The sequence below is a fragment of the Ptychodera flava genome, chromosome 5 (genome assembly GCF_041260155.1).
Source record: "Ptychodera flava strain L36383 chromosome 5, AS_Pfla_20210202, whole genome shotgun sequence".
NCBI lineage: Eukaryota > Metazoa > Hemichordata > Enteropneusta > Ptychoderidae > Ptychodera > Ptychodera flava.
The window spans coordinates 7,926,451-7,954,157 of record NC_091932.1 but is presented as its reverse complement, the minus strand read 5'-3'; the positions used below and the strand labels follow the sequence as shown (position 1 = coordinate 7,954,157).

Here is a 27,707-nt window from a genome sequence, read left to right as displayed (position 1 = left end):
TCTATCGTTACATTTTTAAAACGTGCATTCAGCTATTGTCAGCCGTACAACTGAGATTGAATAATACGGTAATTATTTAAATTTAGTATATTTTGTGTATTTGCTAATCTTAAAAATTTAATTAGATATTTAAAAGACCTAAAATGTGACTAATTTTGGCAAAATTCAACAAATAATGGAATTTGCGTAATACATGTTCTAAAAATTAACGCATTGACTTGTCTGAAAGAAACATGGCGTCTGGGGCTCTTTTCGGTTCTGCTGCCACTGGCAGCCGCTCTGGAAGCAAGAATTTGGTCGAATTTCGCGCTGGAAAAATGCATCTCAAAGGAACTACTGTTACTCCCGACAAGAGAAAGGGTTTGGTGTACGTTCACCAGTCGGAAGATTCCCTGGTTCATTTTTGCTGGAAGGACCGCACCTCAGGTTCAGTCGAAGATGTAAGTGAATACACGGCGATCAAACGCCAAGAACATTCCCTTCTTGTCTGTGTAATTATCTGCCTGTGAGAATGCTACTGAAAAAGAAAACACAGTAGAATCTTTGCGCTTTTATTGCTTGCATGAACCATTTATAAGTTTCGATTCGTGAAGACGTGGACAGTTTACAGTTTTTTATATGTATAGACAGCATGGCAATGGAGCCAACACAATTTGCTGAGTCAGTCTGGTCAATCTGGGTCCACACATGTCCGTCGTTCATGCTTCCAACATGTAAAGCGGTGCTCAATCTTAAATCGGAAAAGAGATCTGCTATTGAAGAATATAATCTTAACTGGGAGATTTCCTAGACAATTTCCATAACGCATTATTATATTTAACTACCTCGATGATTTTAAGAAGACAAAAAACCAGAAAAACGAAATCATGTAATCATCGTGCTCAAACCACGGAGGTTCGCCCTACCTCTGTGCTAGCGTGCTCAGACTATGGAGATAAAAAGGATACCTTTATCGCCATGCCTTTGAAAACCAACAATTAAGGGAAAATTTAAGATCAGATCTGATACTTTTCACTTTTCAAAAGTTGATAGTTGAATGCATTACATAGGTCAATATTCATTCCTGTCATGTCAGAGATCTGAAATACAAATTACATGTACACTGTAACATGCAGAGGTAATATAGATTTAAAATCATGAAGGCAGAAGTAAAGAAAATCTAAGAAATCAGGGTAAAGGTACATATTTTCCCATTTTGCAGAGATAAAAAAGGACAAGTGTCATATTGGATGCCTCCAGTAGGGCCATTATTTTAAAGGTTGCTAATTTTAATAGCAAAACTAACAGTAGAACATTAGAATATATGTGTGTAATTTAATAGTTTTAATAGTCTTCAGACATCAGAACTCAGAAGGCAATGTATATTTTCATCTAATTATATGTGTGTAATTTAATAGTTTTAATAGTCTTCAGACATCAGAACTCAGAAGGCAATGTATATTTTCATCTAATTATATGTGTGTAATTTAATAGTTTTAATAGTCTTCAGACATCAGAACTCAGAAGGCAATGTATATTTTCATCTAATTATATGTGTGTAATTTAATAGTTTTAATAGTCTTCAGACATCAGAACTCAGAAGGCAATGTATATTTTCATCTAATTCACCTCACAGTGGAGTTGCCTCAACTACATTTTATGAAAAGTCCAGGATGTTTATTTGCTGTCGTAGGACACATGTCAAATCATAAATGTAATGGTTCTTTACAGCACTATGTAGTGAAAATACAAGTTTTATTTTTATGGTTATGACTGTACTGATAAGGATTTGTTTTTCACATCAGGACTTGATCATTTTCCCTGATGACTGTGAATTCAAGCGAGTGCCCCAATGTACAACTGGACGAGTTTACATCTTGAAATTCAAGTCATCAAGTCGCAAGTTTTTCTTTTGGATGCAGGTAAGAGATACATGTATGGATATTTATTGGAATATTGAAATTTCTGCAAGTATGACTAAACTGAAGCTGACAACTCAATGGTTATAAAATTGCTGAGGGTAGTCAGCCAGATATGCAATGTTACAGACTGACATTCCATCCAGTTTACATTGTATCTCAGAGAACTACTACAACAGACTAGAAGCATGTATTGTCTAATGTGTGAACAAGGTTGTTTTGTTTTACCATACTATTCTGTCAATATAGCTCAAAGCCAGCATCTACTTTTCTGAATGTTTTCCAATGACTCCCAAACAAAATTCAAATATATTTCTAGCTTTCCAACCATGCATAAGGTAACAGAATTAACTGGGGTGCAAAATGACCATCACTGAAATATTTCAACTGTTTTTCACATTTGTTAATGTTACCTGAGCACCAAATCTATTCATTATGAGAAACAATTACGAGTATTTTGCACTGCTGTAAAGTCTTGAACAATTCCAAGGGACCTTCTTTGTATGCCTGTTTGATTGAGAATGGTATCAAGAGCTCATTCAGAAGTTCATAAGGTAAACTACATGTTTACGGCAATCATAAGTTAACAGTGGTCACTATCATCGTCCGTTTGATATCTGGTTGGTTGTGACTTCTGCTTGCATCTACCTGCATGGTTCAAGGTACATATAGTCTAGATGTGATATAGTACGTTTATTATTGTATGTTTTTCCCTCCTTATGATAGGAACCCAAGACTGAGAAAGATGAAGAGTATTGCAAGAAAGTGAATGAGTACCTGAACAATCCGCCACCACCTGGATCTTCCAGTGGCAGTCGTTCTGGCGGTTTACCACCGGAGTTAGCCGCTTTAGGAGGACAGCTTGGTGGTAAGTCTTATTTAAATAAATAAAGCAATTGTCTAACACCAAGATACTCTGATTGTCCACATTTGACCGCTGCCCACTTTTCAACAAGAAAAACCAATGTCAATACATGTATACCACAGAAAACTAAAAATTGAATGGCCAATTTGACTGTCTCTATACAACATCAACAAACACATTGGCACTGAGCAAACACATCTTGCAAGAAGTTCCATGACTCTACATGTACCTTGCTAAATGTCAGTATGCATGTACATGCGCTTTAGTATCTGCGTAACTGCTTGACCCTTGCAAACTTCATCTGAAGGTTTACTCTATTAATTTCTGTACTAGGTGAAGGTAGCCTTGGTATGCTTGGTAACATGGATCAACAACAACTGATGCAGTTACTTGGAGGCGGTGGTCTCAGTGCTCTAGGTAAGCTACACTTTTTTGATTGGTTCATCGGAATTGTCTTTAAAGTAACTGCAGAATTTCTTAGGAAGATATCGGAATTAATAATAGTAAAACACAGTTTTTCAACGTTGCTTGAGGCACAGTCCATCAAAGATTTTAACCTGTATTAAATGTCACACCCCAATGTATAAAACATGTCATATCAGGCTAGGTCCAGATTGAAATAAGATTACTTGATGGCAGTACAAATGATATATGCCCACCCACATTTCCAGTAATCATATTTCTGTGCTCGTTTATGTACATAGTTTTGTGTGTACTATCATCTGTATGAGTTACAGGTTTCTCCAATGGAAAACAGGAGAAAAAGACCATTGATGTATTAAGATTGTCTGTCCACACTTTGGTGTAGATTAGGTAATGCAATGAGAAATATCATTGTACAGTCTTTACAAGAATTACATTCATGTTTGTTTATAGGTGGTATGGGAGGGCTTGGAGGCCTTGGTGCTTTGATTGGTGAAGGAAGACCATCAAGTGCACAGTCTACCTCATCATCAGTGTAAGTATGCTTTCATGTACCTGTGTTCTCCACAGCCTGAGCAAACAAAGGGATCCATGTACATAACAATGCATAATTTGCCTATGTTTTGTTGTAAAAATATATTCTTTTGTTTGGTTAATAACATGTGAATAGATTGCTAAAAATCAGAGGGGTGAAATGATCAGTCCTGTCCTGTCTGTCTTGTAACCATGGTGAAGATAGAATGAATGGAACAGATACAGTGTTACCACCTTTTCAAGTTTACAATTCAGTAAAAGCTGACATTTGTTTTGGCTTTGTTATTCAATGTACAGTATCACTTTTTCAAACATTTCCCCCACACTCTGTTTATCTTTAGCCCATGTGACATGTTTTAACTTCTATCATGAAAATTCTTTTACAGTCCATCACGTGTCCAGTCTTCACCTGGCCAGAGACCAAGCAGTGGAAGTGGCGGTAGCGGCGGCGGTAGTAGTAGTGGTACAACTGGCACTGCTGCTGCCACAGGCACTGGTACAAGTGGTACCAACCTGTCCAGCCAACGACCAGCAACTGCATCAGGTGCTCTGCCATCTCAGTCACCTGCCAGACAGCAAATACAACTCAGTGACTTGCAGAACATTCTTGGCAGCATGAACAGTGAGTAGGGTTGACTACCTAGATATTGTAAAGTTTTGTTGAAGCGTAGCAATATATGTAGTTACAAAGATGTTTACTCAAAAGTGTAGTCTTATCAAATTACTGCAAAACACACCTGAGAGACTTTCATTTATACCCTGGAATTTTCACAAAACTTTTCTTATCTTCTACTTATGTGGGCTCTTAAGCTCTTCAAGTTTATGAAGTTTTCGCTGTAAATTGTTTGACTGGTAAAAAATTTGCATTGCGACCCATGATTTTTGTTGATTGAAAAGATAATGGCAAAAGGTTTTCCTTAGGAAAGTTTGGTCAATAGTCCATGTCTTTTGAGTGTCGAGGAGTGACTATCTTAAGTAGCCAATAAAACTGGTATAAACAATCAGGCAATAGATGAAAGTGTAGGCATTGCATAAATTGTCTCCACTTAGTTTCCATAGATCATACTGAAGTGATCACAAACAGCACAATGGTGAACTGCAAGAGCACAATTAACTCATCGGTCTGCAAAGCAAAGTGCCTACATTTAAAAGAGCATTCTATTTCTTTAGATTCGCTACACCAGATAGCTTTGGCAGCTGTTCAGCTGAGGCAAGATGTCACCTGACTGTCCTGGCATCACAGTAATAGCTATGTTGCAATGATCGTAGTGTACCGTACATGAAATTGTTTGTGTTGTCTTTCATTTCAGTCCCAGCAGCTGAATCTGGTAACCAAGGAGATCAAGCACAAACTGCTGGTAAGTTGATGCTATCTGTTAATCAGTACTGCTTGTCTACATGTGCGTGTATGTACACTGACCATAGACCATAACATAGATGCATGACACTCAGAATAGTCTTGCAGATCTTGTCATCAGATACTTATTGTACCACAGATGACAAGATTCTGTTTTATCCCTGTCACCACCATGGTTTGGCCCAAACCTATTGTTAACATTGGTGAGTGTGGTCCTGTTTACAGGAAATTAGGGATGTACAGGTTAAAGTGTCTACAAAGAGGTAGTGATTCGTCACGTGGTAATGCGGTATATATTTACAGTGTATTGTCAATCCAATCATGTAGCAATGCTTGTAATGGAACTGCTGCCTATGAACATTGCCAGAAAGCCTATTACCCTTTGAGCGCTGCAATTTTTCCCACCAAAATTATTGTGTGCAACATTTTCCCAATTTTGTGAATTTTCTGTAATTTTTGGACAATTTTAGATCAAATGAAGATCACATTTTATTGGCTTCAGATTTTATCAAAATTTAGCAAAATTTAGAAAAAAGTTGACTGATGTATATTTTGATATATGACTTGGCGCTCAAAGGGTTAAACAGTAGTCAAATTAAAGCATTGTGCATCATATGATACATTGAGTCAAAGAAGCCAGTCTTTTCAAAACATCTGTACTGTACAGTACAATACTGGGTATTTGTAGATACACATGTTGTTGATTTTAATTGACTTCGACTTTTCCTGGTCTGAGGACTATTGTGATATCTTATGTGGTGCATGTAGGTACATTATTTTGGCTTTGGGCGGTAGCTTGGTAAATCTTAAAGGGATTCCCAGTCATGTCACAATGGGCGCCCATCAGAATATCAATACAATCATACAAGGGACAACAGAAATGATGTAGGGTACGCAACCATTTGGTAATATCACTGAGATAGAGATAGTAATGTGACTGTCATGTTTCCTAATGCACATGTTTCAATATGTTATTTCATGTGTCTGGCATTGAAAAGGATTCTTACAAAACTGTTTTGAAATACATGAAAGGTAAATGTATTTGTAAATGTTTAGCTTTTTTCTACTTACAAGTCATGATATAGATACTCAGATGTACATTCTAGTTACACTGAAGTAATTCTTCAATTTTTGCAGCAATTGACTTGTCACAGACACTGTCCCCCGAGGTCATGGCACCGATACTGAGCAACCCTGAAGTTCAACAACGCTTGATGCAACACCTTCCAGAGGGGGAAAGTCTACCACGTGACCCAGAGCAACTTTCTGCTACACTGCACTCACCGCAGTTTCAACAGGTATGTAGCAGATGCCAACAGGGGGAAACACACTGGCAGTAATCGATGACATCATATATGCTGTACAATGATATTGCACCAAGTAAGAGGTGCAATGATCATGACTTTTGAAAATATTTTCATGGCCATGTTCTCTAAAACAAGGAGTTTGTCTCTTAAGTACTGCTATGGTAAAATGCAAAGTATTAGTCTGGCAAATAGTGCATAGTCCGCTCATGTGAAGGTAAACCACATCACTGAAACATTCTTTTTACATGACGAAAAAATTATTGTTCTAAGATGTTTTTGACAACACTTCAGAGACAGCGTGAAAATTTTCAAATCTTTTTTGGCATACCAACAAATTCTTCACTAGTTACATTGTTACTGATGACTTGGAGTCTAAGATTTTATAAAGTGTCCACAATAATAGATGCATTGCATATACAGGCAGTGATGACATAACAAATTCTGAGCATTTCCACATGTGACTAGAAGAAAAAAAACCTATACATATGTAAGACAAAAATGCCCTAGAAATGCCCTGAAAGTAAAAAAAATAATTGGAATTTGGAAGTATGTATTTGCCACAATATCTAAAAAAAATTCCAAATTGCCTAAGGGATTCGGAGGAACAATTTAATCCCGCTTCCTGGACAAACATACATGTAGAAGAGTAGATATGTACAGAGTGTCATGGATGTGAACATTCTCACAACATTTTTTATTACCAGGCTATGAATATGTTTGGTGCTGCTTTACAGTCTGGGCAGTTAGGACCATTGATGAATCAATTTGGTTTAAGTCAAGAAGCTGTAGAGGCAGCCAATCGAGGAGGTAAGTTGTATCATCCTAAATATCACACCATTGAGTTTTGTAAACCATGAGAGACTGATAACGTTAATCAAACTTAGAATCCAAAACTTATTTAAAGTTCAAGAGTTCTCAAATAAACAGTGGTAAAGTCAGTGTTTTACAGGAGTGCAAAGTATTGACATTGTTGAAATTACAGCTTGTATTTTACCATTCAGTACATATGAATCATAGAGTCAAAAATTTAAAAGAAAGTGTTTCTTAATGAATTTTAAACAATTTTATAAGATTTAAGCTTTTAGAGACAAGCATATCAAGTGCAGTGTCAAGCAAAAAATGTTGTGGATCACTGACAATACTAGAGAGATATCTGAACCTCTTTATGTTGGCTTCTCATCTACCGTATAGTGGATAATTTCAAGCTGTCTGATATGGTGCAACCATGAAACAAATTTCAATTGAACTGATACAAGGCTGTACACTAGTATTAATTCTTGTATGTTGCTGTTTTTATAGATCTACCGCTTTTGTCCGTGGAATGCAATCTGAGGGTGGACAAGACAAGAAGGAGGACAAAGATAAACCTTCTGGAGGAGATGAAAAAGACAAAGATGACGACGAAGGGATGAGTGTAGATTAATCATTGTAACGGACTAGTCCATCATTGTCACAACATAGTCTTAATTACAACTTACTAAGATTATAAAGTAGTTCAGATAAATTAAAGAATTCAAGTAGAAATGACTAACTTCCTCAGTTAACTGTTCAACACAAATGAAATTTCACCCTTGAAATCTTCATTTGTCTGTCATTAAAGTTTCAGGTTTGTTATTGTAAAAGGGAACAACCACCAGATCAGTTGCTATAGTTGTGCATTTTTTCTGGAGAATTTTTCCCTTTTTTTCAAAAGTGTTGAAGTAAGTTCTTTCCTATTACATTGACAAAGCTAAGCTGTTTCTTTCAATTTCTATTCCAAGTTTTGCATTTTTTCTGGAGAACTTTTCCTTTGTTTTAAAAGTTTTCTAAGAACGTTCTCCCGTTACATTGACAAAGTATTAAAACTGTAACTGCTGTACCTCCAGTTTTCAAAGGTGTATTTGCAAATAACATGTACATCACCAAGGCAACTTAACTTTATCCATTTTACTGTCTAACATGCATGCAAGTATTGACTCCAATTTCTACAGATGAAAGTTTATGTTTGTTCCAGTTACAAATTGCCTTATATTGCCAATGATTCATTAAATATTTAGATTTCAACTGTTAACTCTACCATTGATGAGATCTGATATCAGATTCATTTGGACCAAACTATGTTTCATTCATTAACTTACACTTGTAGTTTAAAAACCCTTTCACCACCACTTCCCTGTATACAGGTCCAACTTTACCATAGAAGACAATGGATTTGGGACAAACCATGGTGGTGAAAGGGTTAAAACCATAGGGATAGACCATATCATCATATGTACCTATGTTAAACAACAGGCAGTGCTGATGAAGGATGGAAGAGTACAGGATGAGTAGTGTACACAGACTTTGATACAAACAGCCACACAGATAGTATATATTTGACAGGAGTTAACTATGTTTGTTTCAAATACAGCATTTTGATGTGTTGAACCATAGATCTTGCTCCTGGTTCAGTTGATTTCATACGACAGAATGGTGTAAGGTGACCATGGTGAAAGATAATGATATATTCAGTGGGGTAGTATTTAAGAAAGAATTGGTGTAGTCAGCGCCAAAACAAAAATTTGATGAAAAGAAAGCAGAGAAGAGTATTTGTTTTCTGAAGGATGTAACAATGGATTAGGAATAACAGAGAACTGTGAGATGGGATGATCAACTGTGAACAGAACTGTGACTTGTGACACAGCCACTGTGTGAAATTGCAACTCTGACTAGGTAAATGTACTTTCCGATTGGCCATGTTTGAACTTTGTGCAGGAGTGTTGACATTTTTTGGTGACTGAGATGAAAACTGCTTCATCTTCACTTGATAAACTGTTTAAACCCTAGAGTATAATCTTCACAATCTCTGTCCACAGTGGTTGAATTCAACACGGCAAGCCCTGTTCACTGGAATCTCACAGTAACTTACTAGTTGTAGTCAGCATGGCATTGTGAGGGAGACTGACTGTGTTTTATATTTGAAATGTGTTGTTTAGTTGTGGTAGCTATCTGCATGAATTCAGTACTTGCTACATGGGTCAGTATCAAAGAGTTTAATTTGTTTCGTTTGTCATCGTACAAGTTACTAAGTACTGTGTTTGTTACTGCAATGTGTCTTTTCCAAGACAAGAATAGGTTCAGATAACTTGAAGGGCCAATAGCTATAACTTCTGATGATTTCTTGCAGTCAATTTTTTCAATGTCAACTACAGTTTCTTGTTCTACCCTCAAAGCATATTGAGATACACAGTAATCAGCATGTCAACTCAGCCCGCACATCTTTAGACTGCTTTACTGTTCACAAGAGAATTTTGGTCTGGTTTAGAGTTGTAAACAGAAATAGGAAAATATCATCAAAAGTTGTAGCTGCTGGCCCTTTAACATATACATTTAGCTTTTGCAGTGAGAATCATGGCTTGAATGTTATGTATTTCACTTCATCTGTAACTGCATTCAGTATGTGTCCTGTCTTGATCAATGTTTTCGCAGGCTTGAAGATGTATTTGTTGAGTTTTGTATACCAGTGTGTGCTGATCCGATGATCATAGCAAGCTGTATGGATTGAACAACTGCTCAGCTATTGTGTAATATGATACAGTATTTGTCAAGTTTATTTCAGTAAATCACAGCATGTATTGCAGCTGTATCAGAAACTAAGCACTCAGTATAACTTTGTAAGTCATTTGAATGTCAACACAACGTACGTTTATAACATCGATTGTAGACTCTCACACCCCTGTGCTTGGGTTTGAGTGCCAGCCAATCCTTACCATTCATATGCCATCATTATTAACCCTTCCACCACCATGGTTTGTCCCAACTCCATTGTTTTCAATGGTGAATGTGGACCTGTACACAAAAATGAGTAAAAGGATAAACCCAACAGAGCCCAGCTCAGCAAGCTAGCACAGCTACAAATATTTCAGAAACGATGCCTAGCTTACTCTGTTTGACCAGACTGCTGAAGGCACATCAGTCGTACAGCAATGAAGAACTCTGTGCAAGGGCTGAGAGAGAGAGGACAATGTTTTATATATGTTGTACCAATGGTCAAAGTTTAGCTTCATTTGTGTGAATACAGACAAGACTTCAGAAATGTAATAGCCTTGTTCTGTACTTTGAACACTCTGCTTATTGCTTTATCCTGGGGTCAAGGGTCAACAGGACACAACATCATGCAGAAATGACCCAACAGGAGAAAGGTCAACAAATGTAACATCTTCATTTAGGTGTCATGTTATTTCCAACCTAAGTTGACGTCTTGACGTCAGTGAATGATGACAGTGAAATAATCCATATGAATATTCAATGAATGACAAGAAGATATGCTTTATGGTACTAAGAACCATCAATTATGTGCTGTGGCTAAATATAGAGAGAATGTACAAATTGTTTTGTAACCAACTTCACAATGCATGTACCTGGTGAAAATCTTCTCATGAAATTTTCATTTGCTGGTGTTATGTTGAATTCTGTCTTGTTCAAACTAAAACTCTTTGTCCCTGATTGTCTGTGACAAACCGAGAAAAGATTGCGCATTGTTTTTAAGCAGTTCATGGTTGGATATGTTTGTGTCAAAACTTCTGGTGCTGTTATGTAGTAGAACAGTGTGTACTCTCACATGCAGGTGCCAAATGCACACATTGCTATTATATTTGTCAAATAAAATCCATTGCATTATTGTTAAAGACTTGTCTTGATGCGTTTATTATTAAAATGGTATTAATATTTCATACATCATGTATTTAGGTTTCTATCGTTGTTTTTTTTAAAAATAAGTCAAGTATAACATGAAGATATTTAGATTCTATTGTACAGGATTAGCTTCACCTGCCACAGATTATAATCGACTGATGAGGAAAGTGATCGAAAACTTGAATCATTTTAATAATATCTTGCTCTATTCTTCACCATCAATTGAAAGATTGTGTCTTTGATGCTAAGTATTGCCAACAGTGAATGTCTTGATATCATTACCAGTAGAGTCCCTCCACCAAAATCACTATTTTCATTTTGAATGTAAAGTACATATTCTTGTTGAAACACCTACTATTGCGCTTGTCAATGTATTTATATGTGTGAAATGTACCATTATTGTACACATTTGAATTCTAGTCTAACCCAGAATTCACATGTGAACAATAATCAACACATGTAATGGCTGAGTTGACAAGATGAATACTGTGTGTATCTCAACGTGCTGTGGGGAGTAGAACAAGAAACTATGGTTGACATTGATAAAATACAGTCAAAAATGATCAAAATTTACAGTTACTGGTCCTTAAAATGGGAAAGCTAATGGTATTGCACTATTCATCATATTTCCGTCTTACATGTGAAAAATCAAATCTTTCAGCTTCGTTCATGCAGTGCATTGTCAATTATTGATATCCCCCAAAAGTATACAATGTGTGACTCCCTGTACTTGTTTGATGAGTGTTCAGCCGCCCAATTACTGGGGCAATGGTGAAATTGCAATGTAAGTTGTACCATGAATATCACATCAGAATTGCATGAGGGCGCCATCATCCTGACTCCTGTCCTTATCTTCCTCTGATCAGCCGACACAATACATCTACATTCATGTCAGCTGGCAACAAACTGCAAATAACTGAATCACAGTTCATAGAACAATATCCAAATGTTAAACTTGTTTCTGATGTCCAATGAATGAATCCATTGCATCAAGAAATCCCATCCCTTGTGCTAGAGAGACGGTACATTCAAACGGCAGCCACCTGAAAACAAACGACAATGAATCAATCACTGCATTCTTACTGTACATGTATTTGTGTTGACCCACAAAAACTTCACTTTTGTATTTTACTTTTCTGTAAGCAATAATTCAGAGATTCAAAAGATGAAATTTGATAACCATTGGCTCTCACATACATGAAAGTTTGAATTTTTTTTGTAAAATTTTGATACAAGTCACAATATTGTGATATTGTTTTCAGGAGAACCATTCAAGTTTTGTTTATGGTCCACTATCCCTACTTCAAATATACAAAGGTCCATTATTGCCAGCAGTGTCTTACCTGCCGCTAGGCCTGACTGCAAAAAACCAAGTAAATCTGAAGTGAGTCAACCATAAACTTGATTTTGCAAGCCACGCAACCTTTTTGGTCAAAACACTTCTACAGATACCTGCCATCAAATTATCCTCATGCATATGTAAACAGGGGCAAGACTAATGGCCCCTTGAAGACACTCTTTCGCCTTTTATTTCCAAAAATACACATTCAATGCGAAGTACTGTCTCACAGTGTCACATTGTATACCGGTATACAGTATCATTTTTGTCTCTGCAAGTTCTAGCAAGGGCATTTTATCTTATTTATTAAAATCTGGGGCTTGACTTGCATTTTTCTTGACAAGACAAATTAAGGTTGCTGAAACCAGTGAATAATCACGCAACGGTTCCAGAGGGCGCCTATGCTGGCCTTCTGGAGCTAAATATGTGTGAAGTCATCACTTGTATGCACAGAATGTCAAATGACAGAATTTAGTGAAAAACTGACACTGGTGGTGGTGCATTAACAACAACCAGCTGGTGATTACCAACAAATGACAAAGTGCACCAATTCACCTGGAAACCAGACTTGCCGTCCATTTAAAATACATATACTAAAAGTGGAATGAAAGCTTCATTTAACACTTTCTGAAAGAGTAAGGTCAATCCAGACAGCGCAATATTACTTGTAATTTGTATGTGTACTCTCATAGCATAGAAACATTTCTCTACCATCTATGGTACAATTTCTCAACGACACCACTTTGTATACTTCAAGCTCTTCAGAAACTCCAACTATAAGGAATAACGATATTCTTGACTGAAACAAATTATAAAACATACATATATACATACGGTACATACATACAGACATACAGATGCCACCAACTCACCATATAAGCTCTTTTGGTATTTATATACATATCAAATATGAGCTAAAAAGCTTCATATTGTGAAAGTCCAGTTTCAAGCTCTGTACATGAACTCCTGCTAATTTACTTACGATTTTAAAAATGGCAACAAGTACATCAGCTTTGGTAGGATGATAACTTTTTGATTTGTAAGGACAGCATGGAGTGTCTTGTCAGCTACATATTGTGGATCCAGTGGAGGAAACAAACTGCAAATATATGTTGAAAACAGACAAACATAAAATATAGTCTCTGTGACATCAGTACAAAATTGTGAAGTAAATTTAAAGGCGGGATAATGATGAAGGGGAAAAAGGCACAGGTTCTGATACTATCATTGTAATATCATGTATTCTCAATGCTGATTATCACCAGATATTATGTAATTCAAATATCACAAGATTGAGTAGTGCACAGAAAAAATACTGACAAGACCTTATTTTTATCAATCTCCTAGACCACACATTCACATATATCTGAAGTGCATTAAAATTGATACAGAAAGGCACATTTTGTTGCATTATGGTTGGATTTGTTTCTCATGGCAGGATTGGATAGATTCATTCAGTGTTTGGTGATCTGAGGAACAGCAGACCTAGTTGCCTTTTAGTTACTGTCCTGCAAACATTCTTTTTCACCATAGACAATTTTCACAATACATTTTCACACAATGCATGCATTTACAGCAGATTTCACATCATCATTGACACACTCTTTTCGTAAATGTGCATCAAATGTATTGATACTTCACCGGACATAAAAGCTACCAACTCGTTTTTAATCATTTGTTAGAAAATCACAATGGAGATAGTGGTTTTAAAAAGAAATATCACTAATCAGTTTGAAATATATAACACAGCGTACAAGGTCTTGGCAGACAGAAACCTTGGCAGAGACAGAACAGTGTTGGTGCAAGGTACCATAACAACCATGGGTAAACCGACAGTTTTTTTTCTAAAAAAATGTTCAACAGCTCAACAGCTGTCATGTCTGGGTTATCAACACATTCTTTGCAGCATTAAAAAAAATGTGTGACGTACATGTAAGTTTAAATAGTGATGTGAAATCTCTATTACTTTGTGAGACAAATGGAAGTGCGGTAAGGCAAAAATTACAAAACTAAAAGATGTAAACTTCAACAAACACTGGATGAAGCTGCTGCTGGGGGAGGAACTAAAGTACAAGATTTCACAAGAGGTAGTTTATCTTTGTGAGTAAAGATATACATGAACATTTCTCTGTCATTTAAATCAAGAAAGTCTGGATTATACAAACTTGTGGATGAAAATAACAGATTCACTGGTCTGGGTGAAACATTTTGGGATCCTTGACCTTTGACACTGGATTTGTTGACCTCTCAATAGAGTTTAGTGTGTCTGTTGGTTCCTAGGGCACTAACCCATTCACGAACAAAGCAAACTACTTTAAAGCACACTCACTGTGAACACTTACAAACTTACTTTTTGATACTATGAATGTAATTCCTGGTAAATCAGTACAGTGAATAATAGAGAAAGTCAACAACATGCAATCATTTTTTTAATGTCGTCCATCAACTTTATGCACTTGATATCAGGGACAATGTTTTGGCTAATGGAACAATTTTACACATCATGAAACAGTAAAGCTAAATGTGCATGTTTAAGATTAGCCCTGCGTACGATGCTGTGTGTTCCGCTACAGCTAATAGCCCCGCTCACAGCGGGGCTATTACAGTAGCTGTAGCGGAACACACAGCATCGTACGCAGGGCTAGTTTAAGATATCCAAAGTAATGCTTATACTCAAAGTTGTGCTGCATCCATACACAATCATTCTCGCAAGCCAGAGCATTTTTTCCATTTTTTCCTTTTCGGCGTTGGGTGATAAGACTCGCCGAAGAGGGCGTGGTGTACGACGATGTACACAATACATTGTAAACTTACTTGACATAGACTCCTGCAAACAGTCCAGTATTGATTTGATATGGCTGTACAAGTGTTGTGTGAATTCCTGTTACTCTTTCAGCCAGCAATTCTAGAGCCAGAGATTCATGGAGACCAACTGTGGCGTATTTGCTGGCACAGTAATCTGTAAGTCTCGGACCTGAAACAGATCCCATAATGCTGCTAATACTCACTATATGACCATGATTCTTTGCAATCATCGACGGTAGAAATGCTCTCAGTGTCTGTAGGTAGGGAGGTGAAAACATTTCAACATTATAACGTAATGATGCATAGCATAATGACTTGTTGGCTGGCAATGGGAAGTCAGGTTATATTCTTAATATTTCATATTACGTCTTTAACTTCGCATACACATAAAGGGAGTTGTTTAACATCCACTTTCTCGCCATCATTGGTTCTACTTACCCAAAAATGTGCCATCGTGTTGACGTTGATAGTCCTTTGAATCAACTCGTCCGGGCAATCTAAAAATCTGCGCCCATTCACCACCCCAGCATTATTGACCAATATGGTAATATCACCAACTTCTTGAGTGACTTGTTTAGCAACACGATAAACGTCTTCTTTCTTGGTCACATCTACCACGTAGCTGTGGGCTTTACCTCCAAGTTGTTTAATCCGTTCAGCTGTCTCCTCATTACCGTCTTTGTTAATATCCCAAAGTACCAATGTAGAACCCTGCTTAGCAAAGTTTATTGACATCAGACGACCAATACCACTGCCAGCACCGGTAACCAGCACGATTTCTCCGGCAACCGATTTCTTCACAGCGGGAACGATGAATGACAGCCATGATGTAAATAATAAGTAAATTGTTTTGAACAATGTGATTGCCAAGTCTAACAGATTGTGTGGCCTCAGATGTTGGTGCCCATCAGCCATTTCGAACGTTTTAGAGGCATAAAAGCCGAGGTACAGAGAGATCGAGGGACCGTGAGTTGAATCAAGGCTCGGATCGTTGTCGAACTTTTGACGTCAGTCATGTGACTGTTGATGTCCTTTATCTGACCTGAGGTCATTGACCCTGTGTGCGTTGGCACGTGCATGACCAGGGAATTTTACAAACACAGGCGACACCTAATTAAGATTTTTCAATACGATTTTCACTATTAGTCTTATGAAATTATAGAAGGCTTTTCTTTACCTCATTTAACATATTGTATTGAGATCAGGGGAAATAAATAGTAATTGCTCTCTGGAACCCATCTCTCCTCTGCAGGAAAAGACAATTACCCTTTCCGATTATGCACATTCTTTAATAGCCTCTATTTTATAAACATAATGATCTTATGTGTCTAATTTGGTATATATTCTTCTTGTATTTTTGTTTTTGGTGTGAAACAAAATAATTTGTCCCACAACGCTGAGGACTCGTTTGAGTTTCGCAAACACTTTTCTCCACAGATCCTGCTGATGACGGAAACTTGCGTGTCTCAAACGCTTCATCACATGTAGCTGCAAAACATTGGAATTACCTATATACCTATATTAAGCAACTGTGAAGTGAATTTTGTGAAGTGACGAGAAGTGAAGTGAATTTTATTTCACCAGAAATATGTGCGAAAGAGAAGAAAAAAATAATCTCAAATCTGGTGACGGTCACAGAAATAGTTCTCGACGAACTGGTCGAGTCCGTGTCCATAACAAAAATGTACAGACAGATAGTTATACGTAACTGTGTTGGATGGCAAATTTGTTGTACATGGTGAAAACGTAAAATATTTGCGGTGCAAAAGGAGACAACTGAAGTGAAATCTCAGGCATAAAAATATCATGTTCAAGAAAATCGTACATATAGGCCTATTTATCAATGGTCTAGAAGGTAAGCTTTCAGCGTTTTTTTAAATACATTTCTACTTGAAATACTTTTGATATCGCATGATATCGACAAGGCAAGCTGTAAAATCAAAAACTCAGAGATAATTTGATGGATTTTGTGTATAGTTATTCATCTCTAATTACCATACGTTTTGAATATTTATTGTGTTACAACTGAGCCATGGCCATTGATTGAAGTCATGGTCCTCACCAACTCTGCTGTCAGGTTACTTTGAGTGATCTGTATACAGTAAATGTATTATCTTTGAAATATACAAATGTTCAAGCTATGTTTACCAGTATCTGGTGGTAATATAAACTATTGGAAACCAAAAGATTTAGTTCATAGTATTTGTATCGGTGCTTCGTCATGATCTCTGACCCAATCATTGGGTTGTGGTTGAAGTAAGAGATGTCGGGAGGACCCATATATAAATCTTTCTGTCTAACAGAGACCCTACTCCGACTGGCCGAGCTCAGATCATACGGACTTTCTTGTATTCTTTTCGAAACATAATGAAACGAAGAAAGTTTGGCAAATACAAACTTCACTATGAATTATTCATTACTTATAGGCTGCGTTCTCAAATAACGATTGGGGGGGGGGGGGGCTGGAGGAACCGCGATTGAAATCTTATTTTTTTTCAGATCCCCCCTCAGTACCCTAAAAAATTTCAAATGCCCCCTCTATATGATCAAATTTTTTCAAGTCCCCCATCTATCACAGGCCCGCATATTTGTAAAGGATGTGAGCACAGAAAAAATAAACATATATTGTGCCGTTCTGCTCACAGGTGTTCAACGCTACATGTATTAGCACTTTCTATAGTCATATTCTCAAGGCAAGTTCTTTAAATGCATCAGTATATTTTTTAGATTTATTGGTCTAAAAGCCAACTTTAGTCAATCCAACTCTGGCCAGGTCAATTGCTCCTGCCGAAGAGCACACAAAATGACAATCATGAGAGAGTAGGCAAATTGTGAATTCTGGCTAATTGCCATATTGTAAAAAACTGAGCACAGTGACCTACCAAAAATTTGTTTCATTAGATGCTACTCAAAATTGACAATACTGGAAGGTTAAATATTCCATCAAATAAATGTTTTAATCTCTGAAAGTTTGGGTGTAATAATTGCAAATTTGGTTAAAAAATAAATAATTCCATTTGGTCAAATATTTTTTTCATTTAGTCTTTACTGTGCAAAGTTTTACTTCGGTATGATTTTATGACAAGAATGTGAAAATTTAGAAAATCAAGCATGGTGACCCCATCTTTTTTCTTTAATATTTGATTATTCTCATATGCCAGAATTCACAAGTTTCCATGTGTTCTTCCTTGTGTTGCTCTCTGGCCTGATCTTGTGTACAAGTATTATGTTTCGCTGTCATGAGCGTCATTTGACCCAAACTCTTCTTCAACTACAATGTACATCAGAGTCAGAGCTGTCTCTGTCACTGTTCAGGTATGCAGTGACAGTGACACTGCAGTAGCAGAGCATTAATGATAGTGACACTACCTGTAGGCAGTAGCTGTATTAACCCTTTGAGCGCCAAAGTCGACTTTTGCCGCCTGTGTAAAATGTACCCCAGTCATTTTTTTTCAGATTTGTGCAAAAATTTTGATAAGAAACTGTAGCTAATGAAATGTGATGGCCATAGGGTCAAAAATTATCACAAAATTTACAGAAAAATTCATTAAAATTGGTGGAATGCTCTAAAATTTTAGTGGGAAAAAATTACAGCATGTAGCTGTGTTAACTTTGATAATTTTGACAATAATTTTGTTCAGTTTTACGACTGCGTTCTTGTTCTTCTCCCTACAGCATGTTGAATTGTCCAGTATTCAGCTTGCTATCACAGCCTATAATATGTATGTGTACCATGCATTTGTGTCACTGATAACTGACTGTCAGTCTGGACTCCAATTAAATTATCACCTGATATTTATATATACAGGCTTTGTCGACAAACTAAATATTGTATGTTTGAGCATGCCGTAGGGAGATAGCAAGAAACTGTAGTTGTTATATTGCATAGAAATATTGCAGAAATCATTAACAGTCGCAGCTTCTGCCCTGTTACTAGGCTCAAGTTTGGTTTTTTATGACAAATCACACATGTTTAGATTTTTTCGAGATAAAAGTCATGAAATGTGACGAAATGGTTCTAGATTCTATTAAATTATTACTAACATTACAACAATTGGATGGCATAAAAATGGTATTAATTTTTCATTGAATTACAAAAAATTGGAATTGGAAAATGTAAAACATAAAAGGGAAGAAAAAAATTTCAAGTCCCCCCTACAGGTAGAGCAAAATTTTCAAGTCCCCCCTCTACTACCCCCAAATTTTCGAATCCCCCCGAATTCCTCCAGCCCCCTGACCGTTTTTTTGTGAACGCAGCCTTACTTCAAGTTCCGCCATCGTTGCATCAATATTGCTGTTCGAGTCTCGTGTACAACTTGCATTTTCAGGGAGAGAGAGGAGATCATTGACGTCATCAATTTGGCGGTCTTGATCACGTGTACAGCAGAAAATCCCCATGTTTTTGTTTTGAAAGTTTGTTTACAAAACAGCTTTTCTGAGCGGCCGCAACGCATCAAAATGAACGAGTTTGTGTGCCTGGAGTGGCGAGAGGTTTATCTAAGAAGAGTACTTCATCGTAGTATGATCTATTCGCTGTAGTTTTACAAAAAGCAATTGACAATTCTGATCCATATTGCAACTTTAAAATAGGTAAACAAAAGTTACTGACCTACTTCATTGAGCAAGGCCCAACAAGCTTAGACTTCAAAACCGCTCGTCTTTGTCATCATCGACTAGACGAAAACAGAATGTTTGTTCGAGCAAGAACGTCAAGATACCTGTAGATAGCGCTAGGTACACGTCCGAATAGAATGAGTTCATTTCAATATTAGTCGCGTTGACCAATGCTTATATATGACTACGATAATAAACGCAATCGAGAACTTGCTAGAGCGGACATAGGCGAACTAAGAGTAACATGATATTATTTTCGTAAATATTAAAAACAATATAATTTTTGAAATATTAATATAAATAAAAACGTGTTAGCTTCCTTTCTGCTTATCAGCACTCTATAAATTCATTGAATGTATATGGATCATGTGCAACACAGAGAGGGCTTCCAATATACAGTAGAAGTATTTTTTTATACGTTACTTGCTATCCTTTCCTAATTAAACAGCCAGCCAGTTCGCATGTGTAGAAACTATTGAACTATAGAAATCTACTCCATTGATTTTAAGTTACTGAAAAAGGTAAGCGACCGTTTGTACCGTCATAGACGGTCGAATAAGTTCATTCCGTAACGAAAGTTAAACAGTGCGAAGAGTTGATGTGAAACACATTGTACAATGTAACAGTTTGGATAGAACCATTGACTGACACTCACATGTAACCACGCTGTATAACCATAACGTTAACGGATGAAATCTAATCATAGAAAAGGTATTATTGGTATAGTCTCTTGCACATACGGAGTGGGGGTTAGGATTCACAAGCGTAGCGCCGAAGGCACGAGCTGGGAATGCCGTGGGCATAACTTCGGCCTTAGAACTCATCGTTTTAGAGGGGAGAAAGCATGAAAGGAAGAAGGAATAAACAGAGAAATGAATGGACAAATGACTAATTCAGTGAGCTACTGAATAAGTGAGTGAGTGAGTGAGTGAGTGAGTGAGCGAGCGAGCAGGGTTGATGAAGGGGTGCCTGAAGGATATGATAGATGGATGAATGGTTGAGTTTTTAAAGGATGGATGCATGGATTGATGCATGGTTGGGTAATTTAGTGATTGAGTGAGTGAATAAGTAAATGAAGAAGGGAATGAATGGACGAACGAAATAACGAGCAAGCGAGACATCAAAAGAACGAAAGAATGGATTAGGTTATGGATGAATGTAGGATGTGTGGATTGGTGATGTTACAGAGTTCATTGACTCTGACGTCAATTCTGCATAAAGGTTAATTATCAGGTTCAGACAGGTTCAGACTTATTAATTATGTGCGATGATTATACCTTAGGTGAGAAATCTAGCAGTACATACTGTTACGTCATGTGAGAAATCTAACAAGTACACACTGTTCTCGTGTTTATGGTCTTGGCGATTGATACACGTAGGTACCTTGGCACCAAATATGTCAGGGAAAGATTGCATTTTATTTGTATGTAGATAAGGATTGTATGCATTGAATTGTATATACACGGTGTCTTTACGAACACCAGCTCAGACGAGGGGACAACATCTTGAGAGAAGGACTATCTGGCAATATGTAACATCCATTTATAAGAAATAAACGGTGTTATCTTTGAAGATTTGGAGTCTCTACGCTGTTTCTGTATCCCGATACCCTCTCGCATGGCGATTCCCCGAGGAAGATAATTGTCGATGGCAACACATGGTGGAGAATCCTTACTTATCAGACGAAGCCGAGAGGTGGTTTCGGAATTTACCTGGCGATCGACGGGCTGACATGGAAATCTTAGGAGAGACTTTCCTTGAGCGATTTGATAAGTGTGGTCCTACATGGTTGTACGATAAAATGCTTTTCAAATTGAAACAGCAGTCTAACCAGACAGTCGACCAATACGCATCACTGTTACAGCTGAAGGCAGAGAAAGCCCGAAACCGACAAGGAAATTTTATCGTACTTTATGAATGGACTGAAACCTCCACTACAAGCATTCGTCGCAGGAATGAATCCCACCGATTTTACAAGCGCCTATGAACACGCGAAGACGGCCGAAGTTGTCAACAAATTGCAACAGGAGCCAGAGGAGGAGTCAGCAGAGTTAACGGAGGAGATCAAAGAAAGAATCGGACAATTGAAAGAACTTGTGAAAGAAATGTCGGACATTGAATCGAACTTGCATGAACAATCGCGTCAAAATGACTCACAGCAGACAGGCAAGAGACGACGGAAAGTACAGAAATACGGAAGAAGAAAGGCTGACAGCAAAGCAATACGGTCTAATCGCCGTCAAGGTATTTTACATAATATTTCGAAATGTTTTAGAAATTCAAGAGACTATTTCGATAGTAGAATATGTTATAATTGTGGGAAACCAGGGCACATAGCTCGTCAATGTGTTTAAGAAGTTTGTAGGGTTTCACCAGAGCAAATTTACTCAGCCAGCTGTTTGTGGATGTCATTTACTGAAGGTGAAACTCGTAAAATTTCCCACACAGATTGTTCCTCCGGAAAGATAATACTTTTGAAGAAATTTAATTCCTGTGTCTATCTGTAACAGAAAGGTAAATTCTTTGATTGATACAGGGCTAGTATACAGTGGCTCCCATGCGATTATTAGATTTAATTCCTGAGTTACGGAAATATCCGATTTTGACATCAAAATATAGTTGTGTACAAACAGCGGGGAAGGGAAAATTGAATGTTGTTGGGTTATGAAGATACCTGCTTATGTTGGAAATAAGCGTGTAATGTTGAATGTTAACTTAGTTGATATTCTCACTCATGATTTAATTTTGGGACTTGATTTTTTGAAGCGTTATAGAGCTGTCATTGATTTTACTGCAAATAGTGTAAGTTACAATCTGATGTACCATTGAGAACTACGGTCAATATGATAATTCCCCAAGGGCGTGAAATGATAATTCCCGTTAAGGTGCCGTATAAGTATGCAAATGGAGTGTTAGGGTGTCTCTGTGATAAACGGACCCGATTAACGCCTGGTGTTTTAGTAGCTAGTGGTTTGGTGTATTCGAATAAGAAATCAATGCCAATGAGAATTTTGAATACATTAGATACAGATGTTAAGATCAAGAAAATAGTATTGTCGGAGCATTTTCGCCACTTCATTTCTCAAGTGAAATTATTCCACTGGTTGAACCCATGATTAATAACGTTGATAGCAGTCACAGTCAATCACAATATGAGAGAGATTACTTGCTTGGTCAATTGAAACTTGATGAGTTAGACATAACTGATAATCAACGTAATCAACTTAAAGATATTTTACTGCGTAATGCCGATGCTTTTGTAGATTCTAGTGGTAAACTGGGTCACTGTGATTTGATTAAGCATAAGATTCAATTGCAAGAGGGTTCTGTTCCGTTTCGTCGCGCCCCTTACAGAGTGACCCCTGATAAAAGGCAGGAAATAGAACGACAAATTGACAACTTATTAGAACAAGGTATTATCGAACCATCTACTTCTCCTTTTTCAAGTCCGGTGGTTTTAGTTGCGAAATCAGATCATCATTCTTTCAGATTCTGCACGGATTTTAGGCTTTTGAACGGATTAACTATACCTGATTCCTTTCCCTTGCAAGAACAGATGATCTTTAGAAATGCTTGGTAAAACAATCCCAAGTATTTCTCGACTTTAGATTTGCAATCTGGCTTTTTTCAGTTAGAATTGGATGAAGAAAGTAGGCCAAAGACAGCTTTTGTCACACATCAAGGGTTATATCAATATCGGAGGCTGGCTCAGGGGTTGAGAAATAGCCCCAGTTGTTTTCAACGCACCATGCAATATGTCCTACGTAACATCAATTGGCAGTATGTTTTGTGTTATATTGACGACATCATTATTTTTAGTAACACCTTCGAAGACCACTTACAACACATTGACACCGTTTTGACAAGATTACGTGAAGCAGGATTAAAATTGAAGCCTAGCAAGTGTCAATTTATGAAGCGTAGTGTTAAATTTTTAGGACATATCATAAGTCAAGATGGAATTTCGGTCGATCAAAGTAAAGTAGAAGCTGTAAAGAATTATCCCCGCCCTCACACAGTGACACAATTGAAGTCATTTTTGGGAATGGCAAATTACTATCGGAAGTTTATTAAGAATTTTTCAATAATAGCAAGGCCTTTACACAAATTATTGGGAAAGGATGTCAAATTTGAGTGGACTGATAAATGCGAGGAGGCATTTGAGAAATTGAAACAGATACTATGCGAAGCACCAATTTTGGGGTACCCTGATATGAGTAAAGAATTTATTTTGTATACTGATTGTTCGACTTATGCCCTTGGATTTGTTTTGGCACAACAGCAAGATGGCGTCGAGCGTGTAATTTTGTATGGCGGACGGAGTTTAAACTGTCATGAACGGAATTATTCTATCACAGAGTTAGAAGCCCTGGCTGTTATACATGCTATAAGATATTGCGATCCGTATGTAAGGAGCAATCACATTGTTATTGTAACAGATCATTCCAATCTAACATTCATGTTTAAACAAAAGATACCAAAAGGTCGAATTGGTCGTTGGATAATGACATTGCAACAATATGATTATGAGATTATTTACAGGCCTGGAAAGAAACATATGAACGCTGACGGGTGTCAAGGCGACCATATCGGCAGTGTGAAGGTTTTCCTTCCGACGTCACTGATCTTGAGAATGCTCCTGAAATAAATTATCGACCTGATCACAGTCCCAAGCTGGTTGATAAAGCAGTCAATACAGACTTAGTTCAGCCTCCTACCATTTCTAGTTTGACTGTTGAGAGCCAGGAAAGCTTAAACAAAGGTTACGCCACAGGCCAAGACACTTTCTCAGATCAGGAAACCCATACCGATAAGGCAGACAATGAAATTGACAAAGAAGTTATAGAAAACTTACGAAAGGAACAGAGAAATGATTCGTATTTGATTAACCTTTTAAATTATATGGAGAGTAACGAACTACCTGAGAATGAACAGTTAGCTAAGAAATTAGTAAATATGGCTCCTAATTATGATATTGTTGACGGAGTTCTATATCACTATTGGAAACCCACTGGGAAAGCTACAACGAAAACTGATTGTATTAGGCAGGTAGTTATCCCCAAATCTATGAGGAATTATGTGTTGAAGAGGGCCCACGATTGTGTCCTTGGTGGACATCTTGGTTACACTAAAACACTGGGAGTTTTGAGACAAAGGTACTTTTGGGAGCGAATGCCTCGAGATGTTAATATGTATGTTAAAACGTGCGCCCATTGTCATACTAGGAAACGTGCTGTGCCCCCGTCCCGTGCTAAATTACTGCCGATTCCAGTTTCTGGACCATGGGATCGACTAGGAATGGATATCGTTGGACCATTACCCCGAACTTATGATGGTCATAAATACATTTTAGTGCTTACCGATTATTTTTCCAAATTTCCCTTAGCCTTCCCTCTGAGAAATGCCAGAGCAGAAACTGTGGCCAGAATATTGTTTGATGAAGTAATTTCTACATATGGAAGTCCTAGAGTTTTGTTGAGTGATCAAGGATCAAATTTCTTATCTCAGGTAGTAAAAGAAACATGTAAATATTTTAATATAGAGCGCAAAGTGTCCTCCCCGTATAGACCCCAGACAAGCGGATTAACGGAACGTTTTAACTGTGTGCTAGTTGACATGTTATCAATGTTTGTAGACAGCAAACAGAAAGATTGGGACCGATATATAACTTCTGTGTTATTTGCTTATCGAGTTAGTCCACAAGAAGCAACAGGGCTATCTCCCTTTTTCATGTTATACGGAAGGGAGGCTACCCTCCCTATGGATGTAGAATTTCAACCAGTTGAGGGTAGAACACGAAATATAGACACCCATTTGAAATTCTTGGCAAGTAAAAGAAACATAGCCTATCAGTTAGCAAGAGAGAATATTGAGAAATATCAGTGTGAAATGAAAGAGCGTTATGATCGCCGTATTAAGAAATCTCAAGAGTTTAAGATAGGAGATGCGGTGTATTGTACAAGCCGTCAATTAAGCCAGGAGTAAATAAGAAATTTGTTCACAAGTGGACGGGCCCCTATATAATTGCGGAGCAGGTATCTCCTGTTAATTATAAGTTACGACTTTTGAATAGCAATAAGAATTATCGTAAGGTGATCCACGTAAATAGGTTGAAGAAAGCTTATTTGCGTCCATCAGAGTTTAATTCGTCGACTTCCGATGAGTCTGAAGATGAATTACAAGTCCGTTTCAATCGTCAGTAGCTGATGAGATCAGGAATTCTCCTGATGACGATGTTAGTTCAGCTTACAGTCAGAGTGTGCATTCTTACAATGATGATGACAATGAACATTCAGTTCACGAATATTTAACAATTGGTGGTGATCATGACAATAACGCTCCACGATCAGTGGGCTCAGAAAGTGAACAGGCACCTTATTATGAAGTTGAGAAAGTTGTAAGGGGTCGATATAGAAACGGCAAATTACAATATTTAGTCAAGTGGAAGGACTATTCACACAAACATAATACGTGGGAAGATGAAAATAATTTGAATGATGCCGCACGAGAGTATTTACGAGAGCACCCTGTGAAAGTTACAGGCAAGGCATTGTTGTCTTTTTTACGAATTTGCTAATTGGTCACATATAAAGGTGAAACGAATGTGTGGTCACGGTTAGTCTGAGATGAATGATTGGTGTGTATGCAAGGCCGGCCTAAGTATGTTAGAACTTTGTGAGTGGCGTGACTCGATTCGTTTGCCCCTGAATGTGATCAAATAAACGAAAATATGAATTTATAGTGTTGTATTTATCTTCTGAAAGTATCAAGATTTAGTCCTTCCACTTAAAGAAACCAAAAGAAAGACGTAACTGAGACTATTTAAATTTAATACGCCCCCTAAAGGGAGCTACACGAGGTGAAAAGGACGGGAATAGTTTAAGCCGTCATTCTCTGAAATTTGAATTGAAAAATCGGCGATAAAACCCACTCTGCCTCCTATAATGGTGAATTTTGTGTGACTGAAGTGGTACAAGATATGAAATAGAAATGCAAGTTTCGAAAAAGAGAGATATTAATGATGGTTCTGTAATACGTAGTGATACAAAGAAAAAAGGAAACAAAGGAAAGATTTACTTTTCAGAATGAAGGGATATAACCCTTCCACTTTGGGTTTGTAAGAAATTATGAAAATATTCTGTGTAAATTGTAGTAAGAAAGGGCCCTTATTACTCATTATTCATGTATATTTATGACGAAGTATATTAACTGTTGTGTAGAATTATTTAACACACTTTCTTGAGGTATGTAATTTTTCTTCTATTCTTTATTTTATTAGTGGTTGTATGCTTTTCATTTTACCGTTTATTTCTAATTGAAAATTCATGCGGGACGCATTCATAGAAAGAAGGGGAATGTTACAGAGTTCATTGACTCTGACGTCAATTCTGCATAAAGGTTAATTATCAGGTTCAGACAGGTTCAGACTTATTAATTATGTGCGATGATTATACCTTAGGTGAGAAATCTAGCAAGTACATACTGTTACGTCATGTGAGAAATCTAACAAGTACACACTGTTCTCGTGTTTATGGTCTTGGCGATTGATACACGTAGGTACCTTGGCACCAAATACGTCAGGGAAAGACGTTGCATTTTATTTGTATGTAGATAAGGATTGTATGCATTGAATTGTATATACACGGTGTCTTTACGAACACCAGCTCAGACGAAGGGACAACATCTTGAGAGAAGGACCTATCTGGCAATATGTAACATCCATTTATAAGAAATAAACGGTGTTATCTTTGAAGATTTGGAGTCTCTACGCTGTTTCTGTATCCCGATACCCTCTCGCATGGCGATTCCCCGAGGAGGATAATTGTCGATGGCAACACATGGTGATTGGGAGTGTGCGTGTGTTGTTGGGTATATAAATCGATGAGTGTATGAATGGACCGAAAGATGGATA

At 37.3% G+C, this 27,707-nt stretch overlaps 2 protein-coding genes across 2 annotated transcripts; one reads left to right on the top strand and one right to left on the bottom strand.

Moving 5' to 3' along the window:
• Positions 1-221: 221 nt before the first annotated feature.
• On the top strand, positions 222-7,241 carry LOC139132685 (proteasomal ubiquitin receptor ADRM1-like). Its single transcript, XM_070698952.1, has 9 exons — positions 222-440; positions 1,785-1,901; positions 2,625-2,766; positions 3,097-3,180; positions 3,640-3,721; positions 4,107-4,342; positions 5,031-5,078; positions 6,215-6,375; positions 7,089-7,241. Exons 1-9 carry the CDS (start codon positions 234-236, stop codon positions 7,239-7,241), a joined length of 1,230 nt encoding a protein of 409 aa, XP_070555053.1. The 5' UTR covers positions 222-233.
• Positions 7,242-11,866: 4,625 nt separating this feature from the next.
• LOC139132912 (epidermal retinol dehydrogenase 2-like) lies at positions 11,867-16,176 on the bottom strand. Its single transcript, XM_070699270.1, has 4 exons — positions 15,620-16,176; positions 15,191-15,435; positions 13,359-13,475; positions 11,867-12,080 (listed from the first exon to the last, which is right to left on the bottom strand). Exons 1-4 carry the CDS (start codon positions 16,094-16,096, stop codon positions 11,987-11,989), a joined length of 933 nt encoding a protein of 310 aa, XP_070555371.1. The 5' UTR covers positions 16,097-16,176; the 3' UTR covers positions 11,867-11,986.
• Between the last annotated feature and the right edge of the window lie 11,531 nt (positions 16,177-27,707).